The sequence below is a fragment of the Bradysia coprophila genome, assembly GCF_014529535.1.
Source record: "Bradysia coprophila strain Holo2 chromosome IV unlocalized genomic scaffold, BU_Bcop_v1 contig_106, whole genome shotgun sequence".
In the NCBI taxonomy this organism is placed as follows: domain Eukaryota; kingdom Metazoa; phylum Arthropoda; class Insecta; order Diptera; family Sciaridae; genus Bradysia; species Bradysia coprophila.
In genome coordinates, this window is record NW_023503372.1 from 1611809 (window position 1) to 1626230 (window position 14422).

General features: G+C 36.4%; 2 protein-coding genes across 2 annotated transcripts; one reads left to right on the forward strand and one right to left on the reverse strand.

Annotated features, from left to right (window-relative positions):
* The first annotated feature begins 388 nt into the window (after positions 1-388).
* LOC119070704 lies at positions 389-1093 on the forward strand. The gene is made up of 2 exons (XM_037175156.1): positions 389-521; positions 597-1093. Exons 1-2 carry the CDS (start codon positions 389-391, stop codon positions 1091-1093), a joined length of 630 nt encoding a protein of 209 aa, XP_037031051.1.
* A 9016-nt stretch (positions 1094-10109) lies between these two features.
* On the reverse strand, positions 10110-10968 carry LOC119070812 (chromobox protein homolog 1-like). The gene is made up of 4 exons (XM_037175292.1): positions 10847-10968; positions 10642-10728; positions 10393-10576; positions 10110-10333 (listed from the first exon to the last, which is right to left on the reverse strand). Exons 1-4 carry the CDS (start codon positions 10847-10849, stop codon positions 10182-10184), a joined length of 426 nt encoding a protein of 141 aa, XP_037031187.1. The 5' UTR covers positions 10850-10968; the 3' UTR covers positions 10110-10181.
* Positions 10969-14422: the final 3454 nt, after the last annotated feature.

A 14422-nucleotide genomic window follows, 5' to 3' on the forward strand; every position in this document is an offset into this window, starting at 1 on the left:
GGCCTCTCTTGCGTTTTAATTGAAATTTCCATATTGCTGCGTTTTTAGACATAATCTTTCCTTGTACCGCCCTAAGCGCCGTTTCAAAGCTAAAGCTTTTGTCTAATGTTCAATGGCTCGCGTTTGGATATAAAATCCCTTATGAATGAAGTCTTTACTATATACGACGGGATGTGCAGCATTATGAATATATTTTGACGGTAGTTAATTTAGAAGTCTGCTGGAATTTCGAAACTTTGAACTTTACCTTTGCCGAAATCTGTTATTGTCAACAACGAGCAATGGTGTACGGTTCATTCGGTTATTTCATCGTAAAAATATAGGTTAAACAAACGAAGTACTAGAATTTGTATCAAACATTCAGGTGATACTTTGAACAACAGATTTAATGATTATACCTCGATGCGTTTTCCGCAATGTTGCCGCGACAGTAATACGGAAATGGAGCAAATCATCCGACGGCTACGAAGTTCATGAGTCCAATGTGTTGCACAAATCGAAAGATTACCACTATAAAGCAGGTAAGCATCTTCAGACCTTCTCCTGATTTTTTGATTATCTTCAATTGGTTTTAACATTATGAAATTTGACTACAGGATTCGCTAGACGTCAACGAAAAGGCAAGAAACTGCATGGAGAATTCGATGAACGTTACCAGAAGGATAGACAAAGCCAACCCATAGAGCCATCGCAACGATCACCTGATTATATCAAATTTCTGGATTCCAGACTGAAATGGTTCAACGAGGGCACAGCCACATGTATGCAACGAGTGGTAACAAACGTAAAGTTCGATAAGTTTCGTTCGACGCAAAAGCAAATGATGGCAATGGCAAAGGAGATTGTTGGCGACATAAACGTTCACGACAAAGCAACGACACAACCGAGCAAAATACGTGTAGTCTTCGTGGGCAACTGTTCAACACCGGCAAATTCAACAATCAAAGGTCATAGGCGGTCACCCGGAAATGCACCAATCGTCCGTTATTTGAAGCAGATTCCGCAAACGTATGTTGACGCCACCATCGATGAATATTGTACAACGAAGAAGTGTAGTCGATGCTACGAAACGCTCGACGATGTAGTTTTCTAAAGAACGGCTTAAATTATGCCATAATTGTAAGCTGGCTGAGAATTCCACGTCAACGAATCTAGTATCGACATACCAACGGAAAAAAGTTATCGCAGAAGCAATGATTCCGATCACAGAAGATTATCCCAAACCGACACAGTTCGAGAGGGCGCAACGAGTTGCAATGGAACGAACAAAACGATGGTCGTTTGGCGATAAGATGAGAATGGCTGCGCGTATTAAACTAAAATCAACCACCTACACAGTTAATACAACGGCAACGCTAAAGCATTTGTATTGGAACCGAGACGGCAACGCAGCACGCAATATAATGCAGTTGGGTCTGTGCCAATACAACGATTGTCTCCCCATTGAATTCAACAAAGACGAGGCATTCCAGCGACCGAAAAAGAAAGATTAACTCAATAAAGAACACCGCGTTCTTCTTGTTCTACGGAACGGAAATGGCCGTAAACGAGGTCGAGAAAAATAATATACATTAGGGGTCTTTCATATGTATACGACGGGATAGTTCCCTGAACTTCCACAATAAATGATCCGTGATTCATTCCCATATATCAGACAATTCCACATGTGTTTGGTGGCTGCTATAATGTGCACACTGAGTGACTCGTACGAAGTAACTCAACGCACTTCAAGCAAAAGCGATTCGAGTGACAGCTGTCAAATAGAGTACTATTTTGTGAAGTACATAACCCAAATACGATCAATTTGTGGGCATACATTCACGCGAGATATCAGTTTAGCACCTATCTTTTTTACATAATTCCCGCCTAATACGTCTCCGAGTCTGCAAATGAAAGATTTGGTTTGAATCTGTTTGTACCTACATCAAACAGTGTAAGACATTCGGTAATATTTGTGATCCGACGAAAGATTAAATACGTTAAAAGGTTCTCTTGTTTCCTTTACTGTGGTAAGCAAGAAAAGCTTAAATTTCGAACAATTTCTTCTTTTGTAAAAATGAGCTACAAATTTTGCCACATAATGCATAAAATGTCTGTGTTGTCATCAACGACATTCCGAAAAGTATTTACCGGCGCCGAATTAACGAAATTATTTATTTTATAAGCCACCAAAGTATGTATATACATGCAAAACTTGATAAATTTCGAAAACAGACGGCGTGAAAAATGGAAATGATACAGCCCATCGCTTTTCCGACCTAGCATTTTATATAAAGTGACGGGTATCTCTCTACGTACGCCATATTATGCCAAAGTGGAAAGCATAAAAAACGGAATACACAAAATTGCAACCTGTCGTGTTAATCTCATGTCATGCTGATGTGTCATGATGACATTGGGCTGTAATTCATGAACGCAAAATGAAAATTTTTTCCTTTTTTTTGTTAGAGACACAGTCTTTTGCGATACAATGCGTTGGCTTTTTATTTTTGGTAGAAATATATCGTCAGATTATAAACTGTTGAAGGATGGGCCTCGTATAATTACAAGATTCTTTTGACTTTTTATTACTTCCGTAAATGGATTATTATTATTTCGTATGGCATTATAAACAGCTGATTATCACATCGCAAATATTAAAACAAAAAAGATCAAGAAAAGTTTAAAAAAAAAAACGAAATGAAAAGAAAAAAAAAATTTCAACAAAGCAACAAAAAAAAATCAACGTCGGGAAAGCATACTATCGTCACACTTGAACATCCAATTGATTGAGCCATTGAATAGCGTTAGGCGTCAGTTCGTGTAATTCGACTAGGCCACCAGTGAACTTTCTTGCTGGGCAAACGTCGACAATATGATTGGTGGTTTGAACGTCTGAGTTGCAGTCGCAGTTCGGTGATGTGATCACATTCCACTTGTAAAGTAAATCGGCGCAACGGCCGTGGCCAGTCCTAAACCTGTTTAATCGACACCAGGTTTTCCGATCTGCGTCAAAACCATTGATCTTTTCTGTCGGGTCAGTGATCAGGTGTTCGTTGTGAAGATTTTCCGCACGCCAAGCTTCTCGCCACTTTTCCTTAATGTCGAATTCATAATTTTCGTCTGTGTTATAAAATGGTTCGCACCAGATTGGCTTTCTGGACTTTAACCTTGAGATGATCGGTGCAAGAATAAGGTCCTGGTGGATCGGGAGGCTTTCGTTTTTAGCGATTTTTGACCATTCTCGATGTAGTGCGGCTTCGCGACGAATAGTCGATGGGATAATGTTCGCCAGTACTGGTAACCATGCCGTTGGTGTTGAACGTATCGTTCCGGTGACAATTCGTAGAGCAGCGTTAATTTGCGTATCTACTTTGCTTGTGTGCGAGCTTCTTAACCACACAGGGCAACAATATTCCGCAGTCGGATAGACCATCGATAGAGCCGCAGTCCGCAATGTGTTGGCATCACATCCCCACGTTGAGCCTGCCAGCTTTTGGATGATATTGTTTCTCGACTTTAGTTTCTGTGCCGTTTTTTCCAGATGTGGTTTATGTGTTTGGGTTCTGTCCATGGTATAGCCAAGGTACTTCGGATTGGAGTTGAATTTCAACGTCTTTCCACAAAATTTGGCTGTCAGCTGCGTCGACGCTTCTCTGTTGTTTAAGTGGAAGTAACCAATTTCCGTTTTATCTGGATTTGGGCACAATCGCCAATCTCGATAGTACTTTTCGAGTGTTGCCAGGTCCACATTGAGAATTTGTTCAATGTACTTTGGGTTCCGGTGTTGAGCGGCTTGTGCATTGTCATCGGCGTAGCTGAACTTTCGGGAAATAGTCTGTGGCATATCGTAGATGTACAAATTGAAAAGAAGCGGCGCCAGTACAGAGCCCTGTGGTAGGCCGTTGTTCAAAAATTTAGTCTTGCTGCAGTTTCCATTCATAAATACTTTGATTTGTCTGTTCGACAACATGTTCTGCAGTAGTTGTGTGAGTACAGAGCATTTTACAACATCGACAAATTTCAATAACAGTCCATCCTTCCATACCGTATCGTATGCCGACGATAGGTCTACGAATGCAACACCGGTTTTCAGCTTTAATTCGAAACCAGATTCGATATGCGTTGACAAGGCGAGAATTTGGTCACAACAACTCCGGTCTTTCCTGAACCCGGCAAATTCTGGTGGAAGGACTTCCTCAATCGTATCGTAAATCCTGTTGTATATTAAGCGTTCCAATGTCTTATAGCATACGCTCAAGAGTGAGATAGGACGGTAGCTGGCAGGATCGTCTTCGGGTTTGTTGGGTTTGAGTATGGCGATTACTTTACTTTTCCGAAATTCTCTGGGGATGTTCTTCGTCAGTAGAATATCATTCATGAATTTTGTTAACCAATTTCTCGCTGATTTGCCAAGATTTTTGACGAATTCTGGGTAAATCATATCGGCGCCTGCAGCTTTCCCTAGTTTGAGAGAATCAATTGCCTGATTGATTTCTTCAATTTCAAACATTCGTGACAACTGCGGGTTGGCGGAAAGGTTTTTCTTCTTCACTTTCAAGGCGCTCTTAACGTACTTTTTCCTGCCCTTACTGACTTTAACGGCAGACGATATTTTTGCTATTCTTATTGCCATCGCGTCTGGGGTGACTGAGCAGTTTTGGGACTTTCTTTTTATCATGTTCTTGGCTGTACCAAGCTTTCGGAGAGTATTCCAAGCCTTTCTGGTGGACCGTGTGAAGTCCATATTTTCAGTCGTTTTGGCCCATTTTTCTTTCCTATTCGCGTTCAGCGCATCCAAAAGTTCTTCAGAGATATCGGGGTCGCCGGATTCTTCGTACTCTTTGTACAAGCGCTCCAGATCGTTACTCCAGCCTGGAATGTATTGTTTTCGGTAACCTCTTGGAATATTACGCTTTGCTGATGAATTTACAACTCCCACAAATCGTTCATAATTATTTCGCTTAGGTGCGAACCAGCGGATGTTGGCGTCAACTTCTCGTTGAAAATTTAACCAATTTGCCTTCTGAAAGTTCCAGCGTGGTTTTCGAATTGAATCGACAATCGGTATGGTTATACCGACAGAAATTTTGACCGGACGATGTTGGCTTTTTGGAAAGTTGTGTAGTACTGATCGCGAGGCTGAAATCGGCTGGTTTCGATCGTTGGATGAGACAAAACAGAGGTCCGTAAATGGATGACATAGAGCGATTACATGCAAATTTATAGAAACGTAAAGGGCAGTCAAAAGAAAAAGTTTTTATTTTTAATTGTTCGAAATCGAGATTCTCTTTTGATCTAAAATCAAAATTTGAATTCAAGACAGGCTGTCTTCAGCACACAACATGCCTAATTAGGAAAATTCATCGCCGACAAAATTTTTGATTTTTCTGAACCAATTTCAAATGCATTTTTCCAACTGTAAAAGAGTGTGACAAAAGTCGTGACATCAATGGAAGTAAAGTATAATTAGCTAAAGTAGTATAGATCTCTTCGTTTGGTGAAACTGATGACGGAAACGTGAGGAATGGTGGGGAAAAGTGTGCAAACTAATTGAAACCAACTTCACAGTTTCACATAGTAATGCATAAGTGAGTGCGCCCAATTCTTTGAAATGAATGTAAATGAACTAAATACGGGGAATTCCCTTAGAAGCAAAGTTGGTTGTCATTAGTTTGCACACAAAACCGAACCGTCGATCGTCACGCCAGCTGTCATTTTAGTGATCTTATAGAACCATCATAATGTTGTCCGGTTCAATCTGCTACTTCTTTTTATAAAAGCATAATGTTTACTACAAAATCTTGTACTTCATCTGTTTTGACACATAATTTCACTAAGATCACATTAACCAGAAGCCATCGGCTCTGTCGATATCAGATGACTATAACCGTATAACCATCAGTATGCCATCAATTTCATCGATATTGTAACTAGCACGAAATAATAAATGAATTTACATTGGTAACAATTTTCCATTTCTTACAGCAAACAATCAAGAATGATACAAAATGATTATTTAATTTTTACAACACACACAGACACTGTCTGTATATATCGATCAAATGATGAACACGAGAAAATTGAAAGACGAAACTTTAAAGACTACACGTCTTGTATATTTATTTCTCATTGAATTGATTGAGATTTATTCTACGTCAATATTTATGTTACAGAAATCTTTAATCTTTCTAACATCATTCCACATTAAATTGTGACAGTTCGTTTACATCTTCCTCGGTGGAAATTAACAGCTTTGTCGGTCGATCACAAACTGTTTATTTTATGATTTCTTTTGATTGCCTTGTTGAGTTGCTTTCATCATTTTAACATTTATATATACACATAGCGCACTCATGAAGTAAATTCGAATTGACTCTGTTTGGAGCTTGACGGAATAGGGAAATGGAAATGCAATTTTCGTGTCAAAGAATTTTTATGGTTACTTCTGATACAAAGGTTGACGGATAATTTAGTAATCTTAATACAAACAGTTATATCATCGCCATATATACATAAAATCTGTTACTTCTTCTGTTAACTTTTTATACAACGAAATCTTTTACTTCATTTACTTTACAAACATTTCGACGCATAAAAGAATTGAAACGAGAACCAATCCTATGATTTTTGTCGTTGTTGCCGATAGCAGATGATATTTCAAATGATAACGTATTGGTTAAACGTTGGATTTTTTCAAATATTTTATCAATCGACTGTATTATCGAATATGCCCAATAATAAGATCTACTATGGCTCCGGCGGTAACTGATCAAGAACATTATTATTTTAATATTGAAATATGAAAGTTTTCAATCATACCAATCATGAGAAAAAAAGTTTTCGAAAATTGGTTAAGTACGTCCCGAGTCTCGAATCTCGAATCCGAGTCTTCTCGAAGTGAATCAATTGTTTTCTGTTTGTAGTTAACGTTTCTCAGCAATAAAGTCTTCAAAGTAAAATTCTTTCAAAACCTTCCTTCTGTTAACTTGTTACAGACGGCAAGCATTTATGACCAGTATTATAGTATCGGGTCTATAACTTCCACCGATGATCGATCAAAGTATTTTTGATCGGTTGATTTCAAATCTTGTACTTCAATTTTTTCACATGCATTTTATCATATAAATGACCATATTAGCCAGATCTTGTCATTATTTTTGTCTTCTTTATCGATAACAGATAACGGTCGTATGTGACAAGTTAATGTGGCAATTTTCATCGAGAATGCAGTGAATTTCAACGATTTTGTGATAACAGGAAAAAATCGAAAAAAAAAATAAATTTCCAGCGAATTTCATGTTTTTTCACAGATACACGGAGAAATGATAACAGATGGCATTGCTGCAGCCTCACTGGAACGCAGCGCCATCTATTATCATTTCTCTGCAGCCACAATATGTGCAATTTAGAAACTTTTATTTCATTTCAAATTTCAGCACCCTAAGAGTATGGCGGCCCTACTATGGCCGTAAAGAAAATTTCCATATAAAAAATGACTTGCATTTTAACATTAAATTTTTTGCTGCCACATTTGTGTGATACGGTCATACTGGATATACGTTCACCGGATTTTATATTCTTAACCTAAGGTCAGAGAGCTCTCGAGTGCTTGTGTTAGTATATTGTGGACTGCGACATATTAATAATGTCAAAATTGTGGTTTTTCTTAATAATTTTTCATGACTTCATTCCATCCAAGATATCTAATATTAACAACCGATGGTCAACGCGTACGCACCTAAACTCACATAAGAGAATATAAAATTTATCGTCGTCGTCTAACATTGATGTACTGAATGGTAAAATGTCATCTGAACATCTCCACCGTTCACCTATGCCATAAACTATTCAATTTATAATAATGTTATTGTAAAATGTGTATAATGCACGGATAAATGCACGATAATATTGCCTTTTATTTTTGTGTGTAAGCACATATGCAGCAGCATAAAATTAATCGTAAATAACGTTAAGTCGTTCCTTATATTAAATTCTATTTTATTGCATGTTGTCAACGATGGCAGTTATTGTACATATATGAAAACGTGGCTTTTAACACTAAACAAAAACCTATCCACGTTTGGTTGGGTTATATTTGAAAACAAATTGTTTTTAATAAAAAATGGAAACACAGCCTACAACGTGTCTAAGATTTTAATATATTTTATTATACGCATAACACACAGTAGTAGCAGAATGTCAGTTGAAATTGTAATTTGTGTTCGGATTTATAGTGTAGTATGGTGCGTTTAGGATATATATCGAGTATATAAAAATGGTAGATTGTGTGGTGGTTCTTTCTTTTTCCTCTCGGTCGTTTCCTTTCATTTATTTTCGGTTCTCCATTTAATATATGTTAAAAACGAAAGTTAACCATAAAAATTCGTATGAAATTCAAAGATTGTGACAGAAATGAGGCACATGAATCCCAATATTATAGTAAAACAAACGAAATAAATTTACGAACTTTCTGTTTTAATTCATTACAACAAACAAAATGATTTTCCATTTTCATATAGCAATTTACGACTCACATTATTGTAATTTATGGCAGGAAGGTGGAAATTTTTATTGAGAAACGCTGTTAATCCACTCGTAAATTTTGGTATATATGTGTGACATACGCACACACTTAATAATACTATACTTTCTGCTTACGCACCAGCAAAATCCCATGTAGTGGAACGAGAACGTGTGGAGTGTCGTATATATGTTATTATATAGTTTATTGTCGACCACAATATTAAAATGATCCACTGAAATGCAGTCACCCAGCAATTGTTTATATGGAAAAGTCTTGTGTAAAGATCTAATTCTTTGAAGTTATATCAGCCTCTAGCTCTTATTAGAAACATTCTAACAAAACTTAGAATTTTTTGTTCTTTATTCGTAAACTCATTCTTTTGTCGTTGTTACTTAGAATTATAAAATTTTTGAAAATAATATTTATAAACGAAACGGCTGCGTATGCTGATGATAGTAAAGGTTCGCGCTGATCCAAGTCAATTTCAAATTAATTCCACCAACTGACTACACATTATTTTACATCGCAGACACTCATATTTTTGCTTAAATGCGTTCTATAATTAATTTTTCAAGAATAAGAAGCGAAAAAAAATAACATTTCGTAATCAAATACGCATGATACGCACAACGCACAATGTGTGTATATCTTTTATGCTTGTTGTAATACACTCGCTTCGCTCTGGCCGCAAACTTCACCCTCGCTAATTTTTGTTCTATTTATTCGGTTTTGTTTATAAGGAAAAGTCACATAACAAGAAAAATACTATTGAAATAGATTCAAAAATTCTGTTAGCAACATCAGCTTGTTCGTTAGACCAACATAATCTATCTTAGAACCTAGCCTCAGGAATTAATTCCATTCTCCCCCAAACATTTTTTTTAAATCGGTTGAACTTTGCTCCAGTTCAGTTGTTGTATTAACAAAAAGCAGAAAAAGCTTCTTTCGAGAACTACCACCAGATGGTTGAACCGATACCGCCTATTTTGGAACTTGACCTGAGGATTCCAATACTTCGTTGAATAAAAAAAAGTTTTTGAAAATCGGTTGAACTTTGCTCCAGTTATCGTGTTAACAAAGAACAGAAAAGGCTTCTTTCGAGAACTACCACCAGATGGTTGAACCGATACCGCCCATATTCTAATGTGACCTGAGGATTTCATAACTTCGTCGAAAAAAAAAAAAGTTTTCGAAAATCGGTTGAGTGAGATTTACTCAAGTAATCGTGTTAACAAAGAGCACAAAATTGTTATATTTAACGTTTTTTCATCACATTTCCATACATTTTTAATCATAGTGAACTTGTTACCTACTACGGTGTATTTGTTTTTGTAAAACCCATGACTTACAGTCAAGGGAATTAATATCAGGGATATAAGATCCGTAGATGAAGCGACAACTCTCGAAATGTATGTTATGAATAGCGGATACTATTCCGCACGGAAATATGTTGAACGAATTGATCGAATTGTTTGTAAACATTTCCTAGAAACGTCCTAAATCACTGTCAATACTTACTCGCTTACAGTCAGCCTAATCTTCATCTGCATCACGAATGAAGCCAACAATTGATTGACACAAAATTAGTTCATTTCTCTTCTAGGACAAGTTCATAAATTCAAAAATAAAATGAGTAAAGGGCAATGCGAATGCCACAACAGTCGTTGATGTACGTTCAGACCCAAGAGATCCGTTTCTCATAGAATTCGATCACAAGTTGTGGACATTTCTCCTTCGCCTCGTCCACAGTAACCAAATCACGTGTCTTGCATCCGTTCCATTCAATTTTGAACATAAGTGCATTGGTCTCACCCACTTCGTACATACCTGAAAGCAACTGTTTAGAATTTGGTCGAATTGGAACGAAATTGTACGCTTCTCATTACCAACAATGCGTTTCGGCTCCAGACCACGTTGAAAGCCAATCCTCGGTTTTTCTTTCGTTTCTGGAGGAGATTGTTCACCAGAAGCTGTTTTTCGTTTGTATTCGGCAACTTTGTCAGCATCCAGGTTTTTTTCCAATTCCCATGTGTGCAATTGTTGCCCTTCCCATTGCACCTTGTAATACGTCTGGGAAATTTGGCAAATTAACTTTTGATTTCCAGGACAAAATAAACTTTCGGTGATTGGCTTACCCTTTCGCCTCTTGTTCGATGGCCTATGATTTTCTTGAACTCCGAACAGCCCGCTGTTTTTGAGTGATTTCTCTTTCGCTTGTCACGCTGTAATCGAATGAAAATATCAGAAATGTTGGCCCCGGTGCAAAAGCTCGTTTGCCATTTAATAAAAACTGTTTTATTGGTTGACTAGACGTAGATTCTTAAGACAATTTGCAATTACCATGTTTCTATGATCAATTGAGGGAGTCGGAGTATGTGTGTAATTTCGTTTCACTTTTTTCAGCAGCACAAATTGAGGTTCTGTAATTCTATTCTGTCAACAAAGCTCCATCGAAATGACGTCAAGAATCTGTCGTCTCCGATTGTAAAGGACAAACTTAGATGGCGTTACTGGTACTATTTTTTTTCGATTTCAGAGGCAGAGAAATGACCACTAGATCTTCATTCGCTAATTTTTTATTGCTTCATTATCAAGTTTGAAATATTGATCGAACTGATCGGTTCGGCGTTAATCCAATGTGATTATTGTTGTTCGGTTATTCGAACTGGATGGAGCGGAGTTGTATCTGTGATATGGAATCAATGACATAATATTATGTCATTGTATGGAATACACTCGCACACGTTTTTCTCTCTCTACTTATAGCTTGTGTAGATGAAGAGATAACATAATCTGAAATTAATGTCAAAAGTGATTTACTACAGCGACCGCTTCCATTATATCATAACCTTATTTTCTGTCGACAGATTTATTGTTGATTTCTATTCAGCAGTGCAGCACTGGTTAGAAAGAGATTTAAAAAAATTCATACAAAAATCACAAAGTTCCTACATGAATCACCTGAATTCACGTTATGGCCAGGCCTTTTAAAAAGATATCGAAAATAATTTTCTGAAAGTAATGTTGAAAAATTACTCGACTGTGCGTGGAATAGTTAGCGCTGTATAATATTATTTTGTGGCTGTGTGTGTGCGCGCCTTAGTTTCATTCTACACACACAGAAAATGTTTGATGCCTGATCAAAGATATCATTAATTAATTTTTCGGTTATATAGTGAATAGTGAATAGTGAATATAGTGAATAATATGTCGTCGAACATTATATTTCCGATAAACAAAGTCTTATTGTAGTTAACTAGTTACAATCAAAAATGATTGCATCTCTCTGGATTCTAAATTTCTCTTCTAACATGTACATGTACTCAGCCAGTAGCGTTTGATTCGATTTCATAATCGAAATTATTGATGCAACCCTGCACTCTTCGAATGTTTTTTTAGCAACTTTTGTAGGTGACTCGGCCATTTCATATTGATTTGTCAAACATCAAAGAACATCATAGAACATCAAATACGATCGGAGGTTTGTATCAAGTTTTAATTTAATTTTTCTTTTCTTTTTCAGGTCTGGCGAACGAATTTTTGCAATAAATTCATTGAATTCAGTGAATTTATTGCAAAATTGTGAAAATATGAATCGAAGACAACGGTTTAAAAAAAAAGAAGAAATTTTTCGTTTCAATCGGCCATTTTCGACGCGTTCCAAAAAATTCTATTTGAGAATTTCTTCGATTTATATTTTCACATTTCGAATGGAAAATCAATTTTAATTCAAAAACTTTGTTCTCGTTGTCTTCAATTTTTCCTTACGGTAACTGATCACAACGAGAACAATGTTTTTGAATTAAGATTGATTTTCCCTTCCATGTGCATACCCGACATGATGAAGGTATGCGCCAACGGTGTTAGTCTAAGAGATTAACCGCCTCATTCCTTTTAGTTACCCCCCCAACTCTTTTTCATTCCCTTTTAAACTCATGGCCTAAATGTGCACCCGACCGATCTTTAGGGCGACCACTAGCTCCCCTCCACCTGCACCGGCGGAACAATGGTCAAGGTTTTTAACCTTGGCTACCGTTACGGTGGAGGCTGCCATATCTCAAATCATTGGTTTCAGGAAACCAATTCTGAAGTTTCCACCGCCTTTAGGTGGAAGCAGAGCAGGGCAGGGAAACATGCACATTACAGTTTTCCCCATTTAGCAAATTCCATGTATGCCATGCATACATTAGGGTATTAGGGATGTAAATTGCATTCGATTTGGTGATGTAAATATGTTTCATTAGTGTGTGGTAATGGAACATATTGACATTGCTAAATCAAATGCAATTTACCTGTAGGGTATGCTAGGCAAGGTAAAAGAAGTAGGAGGTACTGCCTTCAATTTTTTTTTTCCAATTTCTAAATTCAGTCTCAGTTTCAGTAGTTCATAGTGAACTGATTTCAAGTTTTAGCTTCACACTGAAACAAAAACGGAATACGAACGTGTGTAGCTTTCATTTGTAAATAATATTGAATTGAACATCGTACCTCCTACATTACCTTATAGTGATAGCGTTAGGCGTATCGCTAACAATAATAAGACAAAACCAAATCATTCCATAAATGAACAGTACACACATTTTGATCGAGTAAAATTTATTTCATTTAACGTTCCATTGACTGGATGGTTCATTTGTCACTTTATTGTTAGCGATTCAGGGAATTAGGATTGAATATGGTCAAAGAAGGTAAGCATAAATTTGATAAAATGCATTGATAAAAACAAAAACAAATCACGTCATCCAATACTTTTTGTCAAGTTACGAATTCTTAAAGTTTCAAGAATCGGCGTCCAAACATCTAATTCCATACAAAATGTGACAAAAATTTGTGGTGAATGTTGTAGCTAATTTCGCCATCTATATGGTTCGAGCGCGTAATCCACATTCATCCCAAATTTAACGCATTTTCTAGTGTGAAAAAGTATTCGTGACGCAATCGATTTCAGTTATAGGTCAGTCACTTATAAGTTATAAGTCACATTGGTTCGTGGACGTATAACACATCATGTTTTGTGTCAACCGAGAATTGAAGTAGGCAAATGCACAAAATTCTTAATTTTCATTATAAACAATCACTTATTGTGCACTTTTCAATCTAGTTATCGACGTGGAAATCCGTCGTATTTCAATTCTCGGTGGCACAATAGTTATTTACCAAACTAGTGATGACTGGTTTCGTAAAAAAAAACAATTATTACATGTTAAGGCAGTTGAAAGTCTCGACTAAGTGTGAAAAAGTGTTTGTGAAGTGATCATATTCAGTTTCTTACAGTCTTCAACTTTTACAAAGTATCTAAAACATTGTGCCATAGATTTTCTATTGGCTTTAAATTAACAATAATTGTCAATTTTTCGGCAAAAGTGAATTAAGTCATTGATCTAATTGATACTTTGTAAAAGTTTGGAAAGTTTGAAACTGAATATTGAATATAACATCAATATAATGAAAAAACTAATAAAAAAGCAAAAAAAAAGAAATTATCGGCAAAATACTGTAGCCGTATAAAAAAAGGCATAAAAAACAGCCAGCCAAAAATATTAGGCAAAAAACTTTAGCCGAAAAAAAAGGCATAAAAAACAGCCAGCCAAAAATATTAGGCAAAAAACTGTAGCCGTATAAAAAAAGGCATAAAAAACAGCCAGCCAAAAATATTAGGCAAAAAACTTTAGCCGAAAAAAAAAGGCATAAAAAACAGCCAGCCAAAAATATTAGGCAAAAAACTGTAGCCGTATAAAAAAAGGCATAAAAAACAGCCAGCCAAAAATATTAGGCAAAAAACTTTAGCCGAAAAAAAAAGGCATAAAAAACAGCCAGCCAAAAATGTTAGGCAAAAAACTATAGCCTAAACAATAAACCTCAAATTCATCGCTTAATTTAATAATTGTGTCTATGTTTACAGAAATAAATTAACAT